The following is a 21,370-nucleotide window of genomic DNA, read 5'->3' as shown; positions in this document are numbered from 1 at the left end:
GGTCATAAAGAGTCGGAGATGACTGAAAATGACTAAATAACAAATTCATTAACAGTTGATTTTTCAGGTAGGTATGGCTGACTTCCCCAGGGAGACTGCTAACTCTTAATGGGTATATTTTAATGCCCTCCACAGTACCTGGATAAGCGAGGGAACTAGAGATGCTAGGCCATTCAAAGACTGGTTGAAGGAAGTAGAAATAAAATTTGGCCTGGAGAAGAGAAGGCTTGGGGGAACAAAATCACTGTCATCAAATATTTAAAACGATTTTCATGCGATCATGAATTTAGAGTTGGAAGGGATTTTATAAGTCATTGAATCAACCCCCTCCTTTTATAGTTGAGGTAACTGAGGCCTAGGGTCCAATAGAGACAATAAGTTGAAGGCTCAGCACTTAGATCCAGGGTGTCTTTCTACTATATCACAGTTCCTCTGTGGTTGAAAAGTAGGATTAGGTTGGTTTTGCTTGGCTTCACAGAGCAGAAGTCAGAGCAAAGGGTAGATGGAATGGAGAGCCAGATTTCAGCTCAATATAAAGAACTACACAATTCAAGGGAAAGGGAAAACTTCTTAACAAACAAAACTGTTTGAGAGTGGGCTGACTGCTTCTGGTGGTAGTGAGTCCCCTGTCACTAGTGTGTTCAAGTAGAGGCTAGATGACTACTTTTAGGCATTGCTGTCAGGTGGATGTCTGGTCAGGTGTCATTTGGAGCCAGATAGATACCTCTGAATTCCCTTCTAATTGTGAGATTCCATTACTTTCTCAAGAACACATTTAGAAATGGAATTTAGTAATGGTTGATTAGCAAATGTGTAATGATTATTTCCTACATGCTGGCCCATGTTAGGATCCCAGGATGAGAATTTCAATAAACAAAATTAAATTCCTTTGTAAAAACCATTTCTATTTCATGTAAGTATGATGTGTTTATTTGGGATGTACACATATATGAATGCTTTATTTTGTATGTACAGGTTGTCTTCCCAGTAGAATACAAACTCCTTAAGTGCTGATTGATTTTTATCTTCTTAGCTCTAGTGCCTAGCATACTGTGCCGTGAATAGTGGCATTTGATAAATGTTCATTGATTGACTGATGGACTGATTACTTTCGGAATTTTTATAACCTTATCATCAATTCACTCACACACATTGTTTTACGTAAAAAAAAGGAACTTGCCCATTACATTGTAAACAGATTGAATAAATTGAAAATGTGTGGGGCATAACTTCTGTGAGTTCAGAAGTCTCTCCTCCTGTATCCATCTACATGATTTCTTCTTGTCATGTTTCAAGCAGAGCTTATGAACCCCTGGTATGATCTCTAAGAACCTGCACACTATGATGAAGCACTCAAGTGTGACTTTCGAAGAGCACACCATGCCTGCATTCAAGTGAAAGTCTAGTTAAGAGGCTTGCCTATAGCTGGTTGGTCACTAGGTGATGAATTCTTTAGTCATAGCAGCCCATGAAACCAAGAAAAATACAATGGTTCTATGTGACCCTCTTTCATTTCTGTAATGATGGAGGCAGAATAGTGGGAAGAGGATCAGGAGGTGATAAAAATGACAGGTTTCAAACCATTTTGAAAAATAAATTTAACTACTGGTGTTCTAAGTGTAAGATCCTTAGGTCAGATACACTTTTGGAGATAACAAATGTAAAGCCATTTGCAAATTGTAGAATGATATATAAATTCTAGCTATTAAACAATATCAATATTTATACTCTTACTATAAATAAAATCAGAAGATGTATGAAATTGGCTACTTAACAGGGGGATGGCTCACAGCTTCCCCTGGGCTAGGTAAATAAAGGAGTTGGAATTGGTTTCATCCTATGCCCAACGACAATAAACAGTGTCATTTCTTTAGACTCTTGGCTATCTCATCTTGAAGTGCTTGTGATGAGCAGAGGCAAAAAGACCACCATGAAGAGAAATGCAGGTTATCACCATTATCTGGTGCAAAGGATAAAGTTGTGGAAAAGTTCAATGTAGAATGTAGCAAAATCCTTCAAATAAGACTAATATTGGGACTTGGTGACTTCAAGTGGTCACTGTGGAGGTCAGTGAACATATGTTGGGCAATACGGTTCAGGATTATTAAATGAATAAGACTAAAAGCATGTAGACTATACAGAAGTCTCACAACTGTGTAACATGAGTATTTCCCTTAAGAGTCTGAAGGAATTAGACATGGTAAGCAACAAATATTACAAAAATGAATATCTATATTTAAGATCATATCTTAAAGGACAGGAAACAAGTGGTTACCTGTGGGATTGTTTTTTGAACCAGTTTTCTATGTGCAATTAGGCCATCAATATCAAATTTAAAAAAAGATAAAGGTGAGAAGGAGATACTCTGTGCAAATACCTCAGCTTTAGCCTGACCTATTCAAACAAACTATTGAGGCAAAAGAAAGGGAAATAGATAAAGGAAAAGACATTGCTATTGACTATTACCATGCCCTGTGAAAACTTTTTTTTGCTTATGCTCATTATGTTAAACAATTTTCACAATGAGGTCAAGAGAGTCCAGAAACACATTGGTCAGCAGATATGTGATCTCACCACAATGTAGAGACACTGCTTATAAAGGCAACACTAGCATAGAATGTAAACCCATTTGTGAAATCACATGAAGGAGGAGAGTGGAAGAACATAAGCAGCACCCCCTTACAAAAAAAATAAAAAGAACTAGAGCGGAAAACACATCTGAAGAAAATTTGGCATGAGACCCAATATAATGTAAGTTTCCTAATAATAGAGATGTTTCATTTTTGGTTTTGTATTCCTAATGGCTAGCACACTGTCTTGCACATAGTTCTTAGTAAATGTTTATTGAACTTAAGTAAGTTAAACTAAGCTAGAATATTTGAAGAGTGTTTAAAGATGAAGCTACAAGAAAGAAAATGGATAAAAATTACAACAGATTTGTTAGCATTTCTACAACAAACTATTTTAAAAATATAATTGACAACTTTGGAGCCATTAGATTTTGACTCTATTATCTTAATTCCTGATAGGCTATACAAGGAAGTAGGATGGCCCTAAAGAAGCTAAAGATGGGACAAACAACTATAGGAGACTAGCCACACATAGAAGAAATCCATGCTGGGGGCAACATTATTTTGAAAGCACTGAGTGATTGATTTTAAAAATAACTGAAAAAGGGGAAGATACCAAATGATTGGGAAAAATTATGAACAGTGTTGTTACCAAAAAAGACAATTGATCTGTGAAAAACTCTTGGTTCATATACTCAGTTTTCACTTCATGAGAATGACCTATCCATGTATCAAAAACGATATTTGATGGGAATATGAGAAGAGAACAGGCAGGTTTTCCCAAATGATTTTCTATAGCAGATTTCAACTTCACAGCCACAGAATTGAATGAAAAGTATAGAGAATATAGGATCATACTATTTATTGATGTTGTAAAAATCATTTGATTCGGTAGAGTAAAGCAACCTTAAGAGCTCTTCTCCCAAAAGGTATCTCCAATGGATATGTTAAAATCACACAGAATTCATTAATAGTTTCATATACAGATCCAATTTTGTTCAAGGATTCTCCAATTACCAGCATTAAAAGAGGCAGAAAACAGGGAGATACGTGCTTACCAAAGGTTCTACCAGTGTTATGGAAGCTGTCCTATGCAGAATTCAAATGAAAGAGGGATTTGCTATAGATCTTGAGGTCTCCTCCATATGTTTGCAGATAACACTGTGCTGTTTGTATCAGGTTCCAAGCTATTATAATACTTCTTCGGTGAGATCAAAGACCACTCAAAATAGAGCAGTTTAATTTTCCACACAGAAAACATCAACAAATGGATAAAGAATGCCCACTGTCCAAATTCTGACTTGTCATTGATGAACAGTTCATTGTGTTAGTCAATCAGTATCATATAGCTCAGATAAGCACTACACATGGACATCGAACTGGGTCCAGAATTGTAAGGGAAGAAGAGAGCAGGCTGGGTTGGATTTGGGAATTCTACTGTGCTTTCAATGAGTCTAAGATGCTCTTTGATACAAAACCTTATCTTTTTAATACTGATATTCTTCTGGTGAAGCTATATGGTAGGGAACCAAAGAATACTGTAATTTCTGAAGAATCAATCCCAGGTCACTCCCAAAATAACGGAAACATGAATGTTGAGTTTAAATAGGCTGTAGTATACACTAATGGTGATGTTTGAACAATATCATTTTTGTGGATATCATCCAGGAAACATAGGGTCAGAAAATGAGGTGGGCTGCTCAGGTAGTGAGACCTAGAGGAAGGCATTTAGATCTTTTAAAGAGGACTTATTGGTGCACTTGGATAAGAATCACTCAGGATTAATCAATCCGCATTTGTTAAGTGCCTTCTAAGACCCTCCATCGATCAGTTCTGGGCATTTTATCTGGTTGTCCCCTAAGCCTGGAATGGTCTCCCTCTTTATCACTGTATTTTCCTTCAGGTCCCTCCTAAAACCCCACTTTCTGCAGGAAGCCTTTCCCTACTCCTTTTAGTTTTAGTGCCTTTCCTCTGTTAATTATTTCCTATTTATCCTATATATAGCTTGTGTGTATATATTTGCTTGCTCTGTCTCCCCCATTACATTGTAAGCTTCTTGAGAGCAGGGATTGTCTTTGGCCTCTTTTTTTATTGAGGTACTTTGGCATAGTGGATTGAAAGCCTATCTTTGAGTGAGGAATATCTGTGTTTGAGTCCTACATCTGGCACATCTGACTGTGTGACCCTGGGCAAGTCACTTCTTAGTGCTCTTGGTAGCTCTCCAAGACTATGAATTACACAGAAGGTGCTAATGTGTACTGGTAGAAGGTGTTTTCTCATAAAGAGTTCCCTATGCCAGGCCCTGGTCCTTTCCTTATTCCCTCTGTGTACCAGGTGTTATCCTAGTTGCTGGGGAATTAAAAACAAAACCAAAGTGGTCCCTCACCTCAGGGAGTTTATATGAGAAGGCACAGCTGGATTGTAATCTGTACCATTAGAGAGAGTATATCTGCACCGATGAGGACACAGATTCAATTCAATAAACATTTATTAAAAAAAGATTAAATGAGAGTTTTTGTAAAGCACTTAGTACCATGCCTAGCACATAATAGGTGCTTAATAAGTGCTTATTTTCTTCTCTTGTAAATGCCTTCTATGTGTCAAGTATTGTGCTAGGCACAGACCTCATAAGACAAAGAAATGGATCCTTGAAGCATTCAATATTCCAATGGATAGTATTTCATTAATGTGTACTTTTCCTTCACTGATATGGATGTCAGCTCTTCATTTCTTAATAATAATAGCTAGCATTTATATGGTGTTTTAAGGTTTGCGAAGTGCTTTATATTATTATCACATAATAAAGATAATTTGTACAAATGCGCAGACCCATACACTAATTAGCTGGTGTCCCACCTTCTAGTCACGACCCTCTCTGCACTTAGACTGGATAGAGAATCATGGAAATCTCATCGCTAGAAGGTACTTCAGAGGTTACACAGCACAGCCCAAACCTGAAGCAAGAATCCTATAGACAACATCTTCTGAAGGGGGGCATCCTATCTCTGTGTAAAGACCTTCAATGCTCTAGAATTCATGGCCTCCTGGGGAAACCTATTCCACTTCTGGAAAGCTCTTATTGTTGAGAAGTTTTTCTATTTCTCTGACATTTACACCCATTTCTCATAGGTCTGCTCTCTAGGCCCCAGAAAAATCAGTCAGTTTTTTCACCCATATGACAGCCCACATGGAGATAGCCATTGTGTACCTGCTATGTCTTCTCTTCTTCAGACAGTCCCTCAAAATGACCCCAAAGTCCTTCAACCAGTTCTTGCATGGCATGCTTTCCAATCCCCCTTCTTCTTGACCACGCTTCTCTGTGTGCACTCCATGAGGAACACACACATTCACAATCTGTCGACAGCCTTGTACTTTAAACCTATTCAACTTTACCCCTTATAAAAGTTGCAGAAATTTCATTACATTTTAAAAAGCCATTTAAGGGTGTCTTTAACAAGACTGACACAGACATTTAGAAAACTAACCTTTCAAAAACTCACCATGGAGACAGTAAACAATTTAGATTTAAAATTTTTAAAAATCTACTTATCGAATTAAAGCATATTTCAACACCCCTACTAGGCTGCATGGTCCTGGTGGACAGGAAAATATCATATCTCATTCATCTTGTATATCCCTAGAGCTTGACAAAGGTCCTCTCATGCAATAAGTTCAATACATATTCAATGAATGAATAAAAAAAATTAAATTAGACCAAAGGAGATATCTTATAGGTCAAAAAAATCTGTCCTGTGATGGGAATAGTTCCCCTAACAGAGGGCTCGGTTTATCATCCCATGACCTAGTGGAGGCTTCAGGCCCCCGTTGCCTTTATTCTGGGCTTACTGCCTCATGGGTCCTCAGAATAGTGGGTCTATAGATTTCCCAGTGCTACTTTGGAATACTTGGTAGGCAGGATTCCGGGAGATCCCAGGCAGGTCTCAGTGTCATTTAGCAGCCCTGACTAATTGAAACCCCAAACACATCAACTATGGCAGTGGAGATGGGTGAGCAAGATGTTTAGCCCAACAGGGGCCAAGGTGGCCCTGCTGGGAAAAAGGCCCACCTCTGTTGTCACCCCAAGGGCTACTCCTTTGACTCTCCTTTCCAGCCTCTCCACAGCTGCCTTCCATCTCCCCAAAGCCTCAGCCACACTGGGACAGTTGGAGAATAGCTTTTAGAACTCCTTTTTTAGCACAAAGGCAAAGTAAAGGTGAACCCCAAAGTGCCCCCAGACCACAGGAAAGGGAATGGGTCAAAAGACAGCTCATTTTCTGGGGCTGGGCCCTGACTTGGAAGACCTGACAATAATAAGGCTCCATGGACACCAAGTCAGAGGGAGTGTGAGATGCCCCAGGGAGCAGGCTTTGCAGAGGAATAGCACCCATAGTCAAAGAAAACCATATGCGATTTAAGGCATTAATTGTGTATAGTTAGAGAACCCAAGGGGAACATCAAACCAAAATGAATTAAAACCTTGATGAGCAAAGAATCACAGAACCTCAGAGTTGGAAGGGACCGCAGGGGGCATCTTGTCCAACTCGATACCTGAATAACAATCCCCTCTATACAGTGCAACAGCTCAAAGACCTCCAGTGATGAACTCTTACCTTACCTGGACAGTGTCGTAACGTAAGCCAAAAAGCAGCTCCTTCCAACCAAATGAAGTGAGTTAGGTTGCAAATCTGGTGCCAAAATACATGTTTCCCAAATAGCTCACACATGGTGGAAATGTCTTGGGTGTGTGTGTATGTGTGTGTATGTGTGTGTGTTGTTATACAAAATCAGAGGCAGCCACATTGCTAAGCAACTCAGTGCACTTAGGTTATAAAAATGTTGTTCCATGACGTCTACTCTAATGGACACTTTGCAGCAAGTGAACGACTGCCTGTTGTCTTTGTGCATTAGAAAGAATTGAAAACCCAACATGGGCTAAATGTTCTTCAGTCACAGAAAGCAGCTTCACCATAAAAAGGACTGTTTATAAAAGGACAGGCAAAGGATGGGATGCCCAGTCTATGGTCCAACAATTGTCCAGGGTTATTGGTGGCCACAAGTTAGCCCAGGATCTGTGGGTCCTGCAGAAGAGTTCAATGGTTTCTTATAGCTAGTAGGAATGAGGAAGTCACTGCATGGGACACTCATGCGCTCATCAGAATCACTTTGAAGTTGCACAGCTGAGTGTGGGTATGATACTATCTGGCAGCCGGCGCCCGAAGAATGATCTTCTCTAATTGTGTGTATGTGTCGTTTTCCTCCATCCTGCAGTTTGGCACTTTTGTGTCACACCAAGCATTGTGCAGCTGCTTATTCGAATGACATAAGGTTAGTAGGTACCTGAAAAAAAGTGCATCATTATGTAAGTCTTGGTCTATTGAAGAAAGGATTATGAGGTTTCTTAAGATCTCAGAGCTAGAACGAGTCTCAAAAGGCCTTTGTTCTGATCCATAACTGAGCTAGAATCCCCTTTAATTATATCCCAGAGGTGAAGTGATCATCCATTTTTAGCCCACAACCTTCTAATGAGACAGAACCACTATCTCACAGGGATGCTTAGCTGGAGGGCCGTGAACTTTAAAAAAAATTGATAAATGTTTATCAATATAATAACTTTTTAATAATCTGATGTATTTATTTTATTCATTTAAAAATATCATTCTAAAAGGCTTTACCAAGTTGCCAAAGGGATCCTTGATCAATAAAATAAAACAAAATTAAGGACTCTTTCAGAAACAGTGCATTTTCCTTTTGGAAAATACTGATTATTAGGGAAGTATTTTTCACATCAAGATAAAATTTGTCTTTCTGAAACCTGAAAACTTCGAACCACTGTTTATTTTTCTGCCTTCCAAGGTTAAACAAAAAGTCTTTCTTCCAAATGGCAGTGCTCCAAATAGAATACACAAGAGCAGAGTAGCATTCTATATGAAGAAGATACAGCCATGTGAGGAAATCTAGAAACTTAAGGAAGGAAGTAGGATGGATAACCTTTGGATGAAGATCTATTAAAGGAAAAACAGAAGTGATATTGTCACCACCTCTATAGAAGAAGGATACGGATGTTATTCAGCTAACATCAGGAACCTGGCATGGGGGTATGTATGAAATAGCAGTGCCGGGAGACTTTTACTTGTCAGTCAGTGAATAAGCACGTATTAAGTGACAAAGAAAAGCAAAAACATGGTTCTTGCCTTCAAGAAGCTCATATTCCAATGAGGGAGACATCATGCAAATAAATGCATATAGAAGTTGTATAGAATGTAAATGGAGATAATCTCAGAGAGAAGGCACTAAGGGGGAGAGGAGGGGAGGGCTTCTTTCAGAAGGTGGGATTTCAGCTGAGTGTTGAAGGAAGTCAGGGAAGCCAGGCGTAGGAGATGAGGAAGAAGAACATACCAAGGATGAGGATACAGCTAAGTAAAAGGCTCAGAGTCAGGAGATGGAGTGCTATGTTCAAGGCAAGGAGGCCAGTGTTGCTGAATCATAGAAAATCACTTGACAGTTAGGTATATGGATTGGAGTGGGGAGAGACTGGAGGCAAGGAAATTAACCAGAGTCTGTTTTAATGGTCCAACTATGAGTGATAAGAGACTGCACAGGGGTGGCAACTGAGTGAGTGAAGAGAAAGAGATACCTACATTTAGATAGATAAAGATATAAATAAAAACATATACTTATAAGGTATGTATGTGTATACAGGCATATATAACCACATTTATATATGTATATATGTATGTGTATGTACACACAATTTATTAAGTACCTACTAAATGCCAGATACTGTGCTAAGAGCTGTAGAAACAGAAAAAAAGGAAAAAGTCAGTCACTGCCTTCAAAGAGCTTTAATCTAATGGGAGAGATAATATGCAAACAAATATATACCAAGCAATATATAGGATAAATAGGAGATAATTAACAGAGGGAAGGCACTGGAATTAAGAGGGGGTTGAGGAAGGCTTCCAGTAGAAGATGCAATTTTAGTTGGAACTGAAAGGAAGCCAGAGAGGTCAGTAGAGACAGCATTCCAGGTATGGGGGACACCTACACACACATATGTATATGTGTGCATATGTATATGTGTATATGTGTGGGAATAAAAATAATAAGACTTGACAATAACTGGATATGTGGGGTGAGTGTAAAAGAGGAATAGAAGAAAATACCAAGGTTTCAAGCTTGGGTAACTGGGAAAATGGTGGTGCCCAAAGTAGGAACAGGGGAGTTCAGAACAGGGAAGGTTTTGGGGGAAAAGACAATCGATACGATTCATATTCTTCTGCCAAAAGCAAAGAATTTTATAGTCTCAAGCTGCTTTAATGATAAGTTCATTCTTCAGAAGTTGGATTGTATGACACAGAGAGTTATTCTTGGCATGATTTGACCACAGGGGTAGATGACTGTTAAAGTATTAATAATAGGAAACACGGAAGGAAGTGACTTCAAGAAATAAAGAGGATCACAGAAAATAAAATGGAAAATTTTAATTTCATAAAGTTAAAAACTTTTTGCACAAACAAACCCAACACAACTAAGATTAGAAAGGAAGCAGTTAACTGGGAGAGAAAACTCTTTGCAGCAGATTTCTCTCATAGAAGTCTCATTTCCAAAATATGTAAGGAATTGATTCAAATTTATAAGACTAAGAGCCATTCGTCAATTGATAAATGGTTGAAGGATATGAACAAGTAGTTCTTAATGGAAGTAACCAAGACTATCTATAAGCCAAAAAAATGTTCCAAATCACAATTGTCTAATGAAGTGGTACTATTATCATCTGCATTGTATAGGTGATAAAACAAGTTAAATGACTTGTGCAATGTCACACAGCTAGTAAGGGCTTGAGGCAGGATTCAAACTCAGGTCTTCCTGATTCCAAGTGCAGTACTCTACCCAATATGCCATTTTGTCCTCTCAGTACTGGGAACCTTAAAGATCGACAAGTGTATGATACTAGTAATAGAGTCTGAGGAAACCTCACCTGGCCTGGGATGCACAAGATTTTGATCCCAGACTCTCTGACTTGCAAGGAACCTCAGAAGCCATCAAGACAAAGAGACCAGCAGCAATGGTAGAGTGAGCATTGTTTATCAGATGAATTTTTCAAATATGAAAAGCTAGGATGGAGACTTCATTTCTGGAGATTATTCAAAACAGATTTAAAAAAAAATCTCCTTTGGGTTTTTTAACTATTCTGCTAGGAGTCTGAAGGCTGGGGCCACTTCGCTTCTGAATAATTTTTCCACTGTTATTTTCTACATTATCTGAGAAGCTAGATAGAGAACATTTCAAAGTTGGTAGATAGCAAGACAGAATAGGTAGGAGAACATCTCTGAAGATAATTTGAAAGACTGTCCCCCCTCCCCCACTACAACAACCAGTACTTCTTTTCTATTTTGCTTAGGCATAGGTTTGACCTAAGCCTATGGATGACCTGAGCACTAAGGTGTAAGCAGCAGAAATAGATACCAATATGGATCATGGGTTCTTAACCTGAGGTTTGCACCTCCTTCCCCAATCCCCACCTGAAATCACTGATAGATTTCATAGGTTCTTAGAACTTGTATGGGAAAAAAATTACATTTTTATTTTCACTAATCTTCCTCAAACCAAAATTTAGCATTTCCTTCAATGATGAATTTTTTTAGAAAAAAAATTATTCTGAGAAGGGGCCCATAGGCTTCACCAGACTGTCAAAGGGTCTATATGTCACCAAAAAGGTTAAAAACCTCTGATGTAGATTCTTTGAAAGACCTAGATACAAACACCATCAAAATTTGTCAAAATATATAAATGTTTGGGATGACGGAGGCTGTAGCTTCATCCCTATGCTGCTAGCACACACACTGACCTGATGATCATCTATCTGTCTAATCACAAAAGGACAAAGACATTGAAACGACTTAATATGGCTGAGATAGGATTCTGATTTTGACCTGCAACCAGCCACTTCCCATTGTAGGCCTTCCCTTCTGGAAAGAGGAAATGATTATCCTATTAACGGATTTATAGCTGTCAGGGACTTTAGATATCAACCAGTCCAACCACCTCATTTTAAAGAAGATAAAGAGGATGAAAGGCCTAGGAAATAAAATCTTCTGGGCTTGTTCAAATAGTAAATAGCAGAGTTAGGATTCAAATCCAGGTGTGCACACTCCAAATCTAGGACTCACTAGTATAGATTTTAGCTTCGTTCTGGAAAGTGTCACATAGAAAGAGCCAAGAACTATGACCTGGAAAGAACTCTGAAGCTGGGTATAAATCCCAGTTTCCTCCTCCTTACTACCTCTGGGCTACAATTTCCTCTTTTTTAAAATAATGGGGTTGGATTGGAGAGATAATCCTGAAAATTCATTCACTATGTTCTATGTTCTAATATCCTAAAATCACCTCTAACTCTAGAATTCTATGTTCAGTGGTTCCCTTCTTTCTCTATTCTTTTTTTGTGTTCTAATGTTCTAAACATCCCGTGTTCTAAAGGTCTCTTCTGCTTTAAAATTCTTTGTTCTAAGGTACCTTCCACTTCCACATTCACAGTATCACAGCTAGCATGCTCTAGGAACATAGAGGGTCTTGGTAATGACTGACTCCCAAAGGTTGTCCTTGTCTAGAACTTGCGGGAAGCCAATGAGGTACAAAAGAAAACCCTATTGACCTTACCTGAGGCCTGTTGCTTTTACATGCATCATCCAAGTGCTTGTGCCACAGTATTGCGTGCAATCTGGAGCCAGTCTGAAACTTGTAAACATTGCCTACCATGTTAAAGAAGTTGTCAGGTTAGGAAAGGGTCAAACATAAAGGTCTCAAAGTTAAAATTAAAATAAAGTTACAGATGGAGCTAGATAACCTAAGTGCCTAGATAGAAAAATGAAGTGACTCGGTCAGTCAGGCAGTCAATAAACATTTATTAAGCACCTACTATGTGCCAGGCACTGCCAAGTGCTGAGGATACAAAGGCAAAAGATAGTCCCAGATCTCAAGAAACTCCCAGTCTAGTGGAGGAACTAATGTTCAAACAAACATGAACAAACAAACTACGGACAGGATAAAGAGGAGATAACTGAGGGATCAGGAAAGGCTTCTTATAGAAGGTGGGGTACTAGCTGGGACTTGAGGGAAACCAAAGAATCTAGCGAGGATGGGAAAAGTTCATAGAAAAGAGAGGCAGGGCCACAGACCTTCCTTGCCCCTTCCAGTCTGGATCTGAATGTCAGGATTATTCCTTTATCCCTAGGTGCAGTACTGATGGAGTCCTCAGATTCATTCTCTTAGACTTGAGCCAAATGTACCCCACTGGGGTCCAGCTTTTCATTATGTTCCTCATCTCACCAAATCGGGCCAGCTTCCAGTTTCCTCATGTTATCCATTGATACAAACAAATATCCTAATGGATTCCTGCTCTCCATGGAAACACAGAGGCTGCATACCTTTCTAGACCTTTCCCTGATTGGGTTTGTTCTGCGGGAGACAGATACATAGGTGGACAATAGGGGAAGATCCCCAATGCTGTAGGCCAGAAGGTCCCTGGTTTCCATGGTCTCGAGAGAGCTTGTAGAGAGGCAGGTGACTGGGTTAGATCTCTAGAATTAAGCTTTGTCCGCTAATGATATTCAGGGCACTGCCTTGACAAGAGAGGGGGATGATTCAACTGATAATAATGCTTTTCAGTTGCTTGACTTCTACTGCTTCCCTTTCCCCCATCTACGCATGCACATTTGTACTTTCTCTGTCCCAATATGTTGACAGTTCCTTCCCTGGCGTGCCCTTATGTGGTAAAAAAACCTCAGTTTCCTCCATGTGCACACAATGGTATACACTGTCAATCACCAGGCATCTTTATGGGGTCATCCCCTTAATATGGGCAACTAGGTGGGAAAGTAGATAGAGTGCTGGGCCTGGAGTCAGGAGGACTCATCTTCCTGAGTTCAAATTTGGTCCCAAACACTTACGATCTGTGTGACCCTGGGCAAGTCACTTAACCCTGTTTGCCTCAGTTCCCTCATCTGTAAAGTGAGCTAGGGAAGGAAATGGCAAACTACTCCAGTATCTCTGACAAGAAAACCCTAAATGGGGCCACAAAGAATCAGATAGACTGAAAATGACTGAACAACCCCTTAACACAATCTTTTAGTTTCTGTTAGTTCCCACAGCAATCATTTTTTAGAGCTGATCACTCCCTTTATAAAATTTTTTCCTGTATTGTGAAGCTCCTCTAAACTTGGTTTGATGGCTCCATGGCTCTGAACCTCTTCTCAGGAATCAACATTTCTAGAGACAGCAACACTAAACTTCAAAAGCCAAGTCAGGCTGGTTTTGGCTGTATGATATAGTCACAGCCAACCCTCTCCAAAAGGCCAGACCTATAGGTGGAAATCAAGTCAGTAAGGCTCTAACTTTTCATTGAGCTGCCATCACATGTCCAGATATGAAGAATAACATTAGCAGCAGGATAATAGACACCATCTATGTTACATGTCCAGAAGAGAGATCTCAAATGTGAATATCTGCTTTAAATTAATAATGTTCATATATTTGCACCATTATTACTATTTTCAACTAATGAAGACTTGCAAGGTTGATTCCATATTCATCTGAACAAAGGATTGAATACTTTGGAGAACAGGGGCTCTCAGGTTTGAGTTTCCAGGCTTGTCTAACAATTGTAAAAGGCTCTGGATTATGTAGCTGTCTTTTCTTTGCAAGGGCTTTTTTTTTACAGAGAACCAACTGTAAATATTTAAGAGGTACAATGATTCACTTGTGTAAGAATGAGAAAATCACATTTCAGGGTTTTCATTTAATTTTCTGTAAAATAAGAAAATTGGATGAGATAATCTCTAATGCTCCTTCTGGCTCAAGTCAGAGGTTCCTGGCGGCTCATCTTTCCCTTATGCAGTAAAATTTATGAAATCTACCCTTCTGTTAGTTATTGAACCATCAACCTCTTTGCCCAGAGAAGAAGGCAGACTGAGACAGTTATTGTGGAAAGAACACTGGCTCTGTAATGGGAGGAATTGGGTTCAGTTCAAGCTTCTCTGGGCCTCAGTTTCCTTATATATATAATTAGACTAGAGTCTCCAAGGCTCCTTCTAGCCCTGTGATCCTATAAGTGATGAGCATCTATGAATGTAGTTCCTGAATGACTCCAAAGGAATTCTACCAATTGCTGTGTTTAACCTTATCTAATCGTTTCAAGATCAGTGCATTTGAAGGGGCTTCTAGAGCCCTTGTCTAATTCGAGAGGCCTCTAAAACGTGTGGGCTACCTGCTAGTCAGGCTATTATTGTCTAAATAGATCCAAGCTTCTAGGAACGGTTCACATGTATAGGTTAATTCTCCTAGATTGGAAAAGATGGGGACAGAGTAGTTAGCAATGAAGCACATGTATCTATGCAATTTTGTACCCTTGGATGAGTATATCCACAGTGTTTATATATCCCTTAATGAACCCTGTAGTTAGATTAACTTTGTCCATATCCTTTGTATTCAAACTTGACCAGAATATCTTATTGCTTTTTTAATCCTATAGTACCTTGCCCAGTATACATAGTAGGTGATCAGTAAACATCTGTTGACCGAATGCTTTTGAATGACAAAATATTTGCTGACAATCACTGTTGAATGAAACGGAGACCATTCAAAGAAAAAAACAGGAGAGCATTTTCCAGTCTTCATACCTTTGTCAGGGTTATTCAACTGGAAAATATCAGGATGCTCAGGATCATCAGGTAACTGTACCATCCATCCAACAATAGAGACTTTTTTTCCAGGTGTGGATTTATACTGGAAGAGACCAAACACAGTAATGGAACCAGAGAGCAAATACATATCTCGCCAACTGTCAAAGTCCACACAGTTTATTAATAATTTATTCCCCCATCTTTGTGGCCATTATTTATCAACCCCTAGGTTACTCTCCCAACTTCTTCAATGACTTTTGTACCTGGTTCTGTCATCAGAATGAACATATTGACAATTTAAAATTAACTCCTGAGCTTCTGCTAGGTTCAAGATGCCTTGTGAGATAGAGAGGTGCCTAAGACATACCCTGTGATCTCATAGATCTAATAAGGGAGAAAGCATATGCATAGGGAAAGAGAACCAGCAATATCAGGAATTATATAGGAAGGGAGAGAGTGTAGTGTGGTTGAGAGAATGATGCGTTTGGATATAAAGGACCGGGTCCAAACACTGCTCTGTTACTAGCTAAATGGCGATCTTGGGCAGATCATTTAATAGATCTCAGTTTCCTTGTCTTTAAAATGAAAGGGTTGGACTAGATGACTTTTAAGGTTTCCTCCAGCTCAAAATCTATATTCCTAAGACCATTCTCAGGGATTTTACGATCTGTGTTGATAACTCTTCTAACGTGTTATCCTTATATACCTCAACTCCAAAGACTTACTTTTCAGCCATATACTTCCATAGTTATGTATTACTATTGAACCTCTGCCATGTTCAACATGCTGTGAGTGATATGGAGGTGCTTATGTTGTATTCTGCACTCTCAGGGAGCTTACAGTCTAATTAGGGAGGCAAATAAAAAGAGAAACAACATCAAAAAGCATATGAGACTAAATTTATCTCATGAGGCTAAATCACTCGTGAGGTGCTCACTTTTGAAATTTCACTCAGCAATCCTCCTGTCCCTTCTATTCTCCCATGTCCTCATTCAGACAGAACTGAAAGCTTTTTCAATTTCAAATCCCAAAATATTTAATTGGACCCATTATGACTTTGACTACCAATAATCTGGTTTTATTGACCTCCGTTGCTTCATAGCTCTGACCTGGTGTGGCACTTTAATAATTAATTCATTAGCACCTTTGGAAACTTCAGTCCCTGCATCCATCTTCTGACATTTCCAATCTTGGAATCTTTAGCCTTGAGACATCTTTAAAATGCAACTCGTTTGTTACTTACATGTTTTCTGTCAGTACCCCTTAAGGACTTTGCTCCAAAGTACAGGAGAGTTGATCCTGATAATGTCACCCAGTACCTAGACCATGAGGAAAGCTGGAAAGAGAAAATGAGCAAAGATGAAAAATAAGCAATAAACAGTAATTACCTTATTATAAATAATAACAGCGATAATAACTCATATATAAATAGTGATTTAAGTAGACTTAGGTCAAACTCCACCTTCTACAGAAGACCTTTCTTGGTCACCTCCACTGCCAGTGTCTTTCCTCTGAGATTGTCTTCCAAATACTCTTGTATGTACACAATTGTTTGCATGTTGTCTCTCCCATTAGAATGTGAGCTCCTTGAGGGCATGGTTTTGCTTTTCTTTGAGTCCTCAGCACTTGGCATAGTGTCTTGTGCATAGCAGATGCTTAATAAATATTTGTTGGCTGACTGACTGACTAGTAGTAGTAGAGTAAGAGTAGTAGCAGTCAGCTAGGTAGCTCAATGGATAGAGCACTGGGCCTGGAGTCAGGAAGATCTAAATTCAAATCCAGCTTTAGATACTTATTAGTTCTATGATCCCGAGCAAGTCACTTAATCTCTGTTTGCCTTAATCCGCTGGAGAAAGAAATGGCAAAATCACTCTAGTATCTTTGCCAAGAAAACCCCATGGACAGTATTAGTGTGCTATGGTCCACAGGGTCATGAATAGTTAACCGAACAACTGAACAGCAATGTAAAATTGAATAGCAATGTAAAATTTATGAGGTGAACTCAAAATCTCCTTGTCAGAAAGGTAATGGGAATCTTACCCTTATTTTGGAGATGAGAAAACTGAGACTTAGAGAGGTCAAGTTATTGTCTCATGGTCACATGGCTAGTGTCAAAAGATATCTACGTACCTATATCCAGCCGTATCACTACATTGATAAACACACATATGTAATAAGCATACATTTACATATACACATATGAATTCTTATATAATGCCATTTGGAAATTGGAAGGGAAAATAAAATCCATGCAGTAATAAAATGGAAAGGGGAGTTCTTTGCCCCGTCCCGGTCTTACCCTCTTGTCCATTTAAAATACCATCACCACCCAAGGATAAGATGGGACAGAGTGTTTCTTTCTCAGATCAAGCCCCTAGGTTCAGGACCTTTGGTTCTTCCCTGCTGAAGGAATTGAGGAGATTGGAGTAGCCAGTGGTAGTGGGAGTTGAGTGAATCACATAGACTCCTCTTGTGACTCTGGAGCTAGCTAAGTTCACTTTCTATCCAGTTATGGGTCTAGTCAAATTTCTGTCTTGTGAGAAACTTTATTCTCTTGTGGGAATTAGGAGAAAACCTTATTGTTCAGGGTGTTCCTAAAGTCTGGACACATAGGCAAAAATGCATATTTTCAAGAAATGAAATGAATGACATTTTCAACAACATTTTATTTAATTGGAATATTAACAAATAACATCTTCAATATGATTTCCATCATTTGTGATGCAAAGGTTGATGCGCTTTGCAAGATTCACGTGAACTCAATGCATTAAGTCCACATTGCAGTCAATTTTAGCATATTTACTCTTTATGCATTCGATCAAGTGTGTTGCATCTGTGATTTTCATTGAATGTACCTTCTCCTTTAGCATACCCCAGAAAAAGAAGCCAAGGGGGTTAATGTCTGTTAATATTCCAATTAAATAAAATGTTGTTGAAAATTTCATTCATTGCCTATGTGTCCAGATTTTAGGAACATCGTTTGAACCTAGCCATGTGTGGTGGGGAAGTTGAATCACCTCTATCTCCTATTTAGAGACCCTTAACCAAGGACCTAAGTTATGCTGATCAGAAACCTGGTCAGATCCAAAGATCAGTTTTCTCACATTTGCACATCTCAAGCAACCCATATGTCTTATCTGAAAACTGGCACCATACTGATCAATCAATTATTGTTTCCATGTTCCTTTGATTGTATACAGATACTTGGGGGTGTGGAACACCTCATTTTCTGGTTTCAGGAAACTGTACCTGTTCACTCTCCCCCTCCCAACTTGGAAATTCCCAATCTTTTACCCAATTAGAAATTATATTACATAATAGGGCCTCTCTCAACTTAGTCTTTTCTAATTTGCACCTACTGTCTCCTTCACCTTCTTTCTCTCTTTTCCCCTGTATTCAATTTTGACCTGTTTTTACCCTATCCTCTCCTTTCTGTGCCTATATTCATACACATGCTAGCTCTCCAAAGATGCCTGACCCTCTTTCCCTACCTGAAATCACTTGATTATCTATATGTACATGTATATATACACATACCTATAATGATATACACTTGTGTGTAGATATGTGTATATATGTACATGTTCATTCACATGTATAGATATACATACATATATGTATACATATGTTTGTGTATATATCTATATATATATTATATACCCATACACGCAAACATATGTGTATATGAAAGAGAAGGAACACAACTATAGTAACACAATGGTAGTAATATATCTAAAAGATTATTCCCTATTTTCAAATTAGATTTATATATCTATACATATTATATATAAATTTATATATAACATATATACAAGTCTAAATGTATATATGTGTATATATGCACCTGTACATATGTATAAATAGGTGTATAATTTATATATACTATGTACATGTATGTATATGTATAAATCTAATTGGAAAATAGAGAATAACCTTTTGAATATATTACTACATTTGTACACATATATGTATGTGTATATATGCACATATATTTTTTCCTTTTTTTGCTAATAGTTAGAAATGGCCCTTCTATGTCTATACTTTTTTCCTTTAGGGTTTTTTAAAAACATAAATGAATGGTTTATTTTGATGAATTTTTCTGTTTATTGATATGGTTCATCTTTGACAAATACTGTTACCCTATGACTCTAGGCAAGTTACTGAACTTCTCAGGGCCCAGGCAACTAAGAGGATAAATTGCCCAGCAGTTGCTGATCTGTACTGGTAGAGGGAATCCCCCATATTAATGAAATCATTAACTCCCAAGTTGAATAACTATACTAATTGTTTTGCTGATGTTTCTTATATTCCAAGTATAAATCTAATTTGAAAATAGGGAATAATCTTTTGGACACATTACTACAGTTGTTTTGCTAAGATTTTATGTAAATGTTTTGCATCAACATTTCTTAATAAGATTGGTCTATAGTTTCCTTTCTGTTTTATCCTTCATTGGTTTGGGTATCAGGATCATATTTATCTCATAAAAGGAGTCTGGCTGAATGCCTTCTCTTTCAGAATAATGATTATAAGCATAAATATTAATTGCTTATTAAGAATCTACTTTTACATCCAGGAGTTTAATCCTTGGGTAGTGACTTTGTGGATTATTTGATTTTTTTATTTTAGACTGGTTCATTTTAGAACTCTCTTCCTCGTTTTACTAATTTTAGTATTTTACATATAAGAGGAGGTTGCTGGTTACTAAGCTCTGTCTTTATGAGCATGCCCAGAGTGATAATGATGGACTTTTCTACATGGAAGCCTGAGAGCCATGGGAAACTCATGACAGAATGCAACTGAAGTACCTTGGAGAGGGGCTGGAGCATGTGTTGACACTCAGGAACATGGTCTAGTCTGTTAACCACGTAGTGAGGAGGAGCCTTTTTGAGAATCTTTGGGGTATGTTCGAAAAGCATTGACTGAGTAGACACTTGATTATTTCTTCTGGTTTGGCCTCTTCTCTTCCTGTGATTTCTCCCTGGTTGACAGTATCTGGTGAGACCCAGTGATGTTAGAGGAGAGGACTCAGGCCCTCCTTGTGCAAGGCTGACATTTGGCCCTGTGAAAATGCACCTTGGGTCTTTGCCTCAGTGTTTGTTCTTTCATTTTGGGTGAAGGAGATTAATATGAAAGGTATGACCTTGTGAGTTTTGAAAGGTCAGAGTACTAGAGTCCAGGGGTCAAGGAATTGAGTTCATGCTGGGTTTTGTAGTCAGACCAAATTTGGGGCTCCAAGGAACAAGGAGTGTTTTTTAGGACCCAACTCAGCAATAGCTGAGAAGAGGACTCATTCCACAGAAATCCTATGTTTAGATGTGAACTTGTTGGGACCAATACTATCCAGTTGCTACAACAAGTCTGAGTCCACTCTCTCCAGGGACCAAGGTGGTATAAGGGAGGGTATTGCCATCCCCTCCACCTATTGGCAGGGGGGGTAATATTTATACTTGCCATATCTTTGAAATAAATATCTCTTTGTAAAAACTAATTGATATTAATTAGTTAAATGGAACTGGAATACTAGTTATTGATGACTAACAGTGGGGCTGAGGAGAGGAACCAACATACTGGAATGAGGGCTCAAACAGATACCGCTAAACATAGTATCTAGTAACGTAGTACAGTCAGAAACAGTTATATCTAAGTAAAGGCATTTATTAAGATAGTATGGTATGAATACAACACAGCCCCCCAAAGCTTGGGGCTCACTTTTCCATAAACACATAGACTTGGGGGGGGGTAAAGTAAATACTTAGAGTAACCTATGTTACTCTAGGAAATATATGTAGCCAAAGCAACTCATCACCAGTACTACAGAGCCTTCTTTCCTTATAAAGTCCTCATGCTGTTTCCCTCTAGATACAAGGTCTCTGCTGGTTGGGTTGCTCAGCTGGGCTCCCTGGATGTACTCTTTTACACAGCTTAACTCTCAAATTGTCCAGTCACTTTTTAGCTGTATCTGGCTCTTCATGACCCTATTTGGGGTTTTCTTATCAAAGATACTGAAGTAGTTTGCCATTCCTTCTTCAGCTCATATTACAGATGAGGAAACTGAGGCAGAGTTAAGTGACTTGCTGAGGGTCACACAGATAGGAATTATCTGAGGCCAGATTTGAACTC

At 38.6% G+C, this 21,370-nt stretch overlaps 1 protein-coding gene across 1 annotated transcript in view; it reads right to left on the bottom strand.

Annotated features, from left to right (window-relative positions):
- Positions 1 to 6,108: 6,108 nt before the first annotated feature.
- Positions 6,109 to 21,370, bottom strand: part of RALGPS1 (Ral GEF with PH domain and SH3 binding motif 1) — a 573,263-nt gene continuing 558,001 nt past the window's right edge. Inside the window, exons 18-21 of the mRNA XM_036750307.1 lie at positions 16,491 to 16,583; positions 15,245 to 15,350; positions 12,228 to 12,319; positions 6,109 to 7,907 (exon numbers count right to left, since the gene is read on the bottom strand). Coding sequence (XP_036606202.1) covers positions 7,878 to 7,907; positions 12,228 to 12,319; positions 15,245 to 15,350; positions 16,491 to 16,583 — 321 coding nt within the window. The 3' untranslated portion in view covers positions 6,109 to 7,877. The remainder of the gene's footprint in view (positions 7,908 to 12,227; positions 12,320 to 15,244; positions 15,351 to 16,490; positions 16,584 to 21,370) is intronic.

This window comes from Trichosurus vulpecula, chromosome 3, assembly GCF_011100635.1.
Source record: "Trichosurus vulpecula isolate mTriVul1 chromosome 3, mTriVul1.pri, whole genome shotgun sequence".
NCBI classification, from domain to species: domain Eukaryota; kingdom Metazoa; phylum Chordata; class Mammalia; order Diprotodontia; family Phalangeridae; genus Trichosurus; species Trichosurus vulpecula.
The sequence above is the reverse complement of the archived record's forward strand: the minus strand, read 5'-3'. Positions and strand labels throughout refer to the sequence as shown.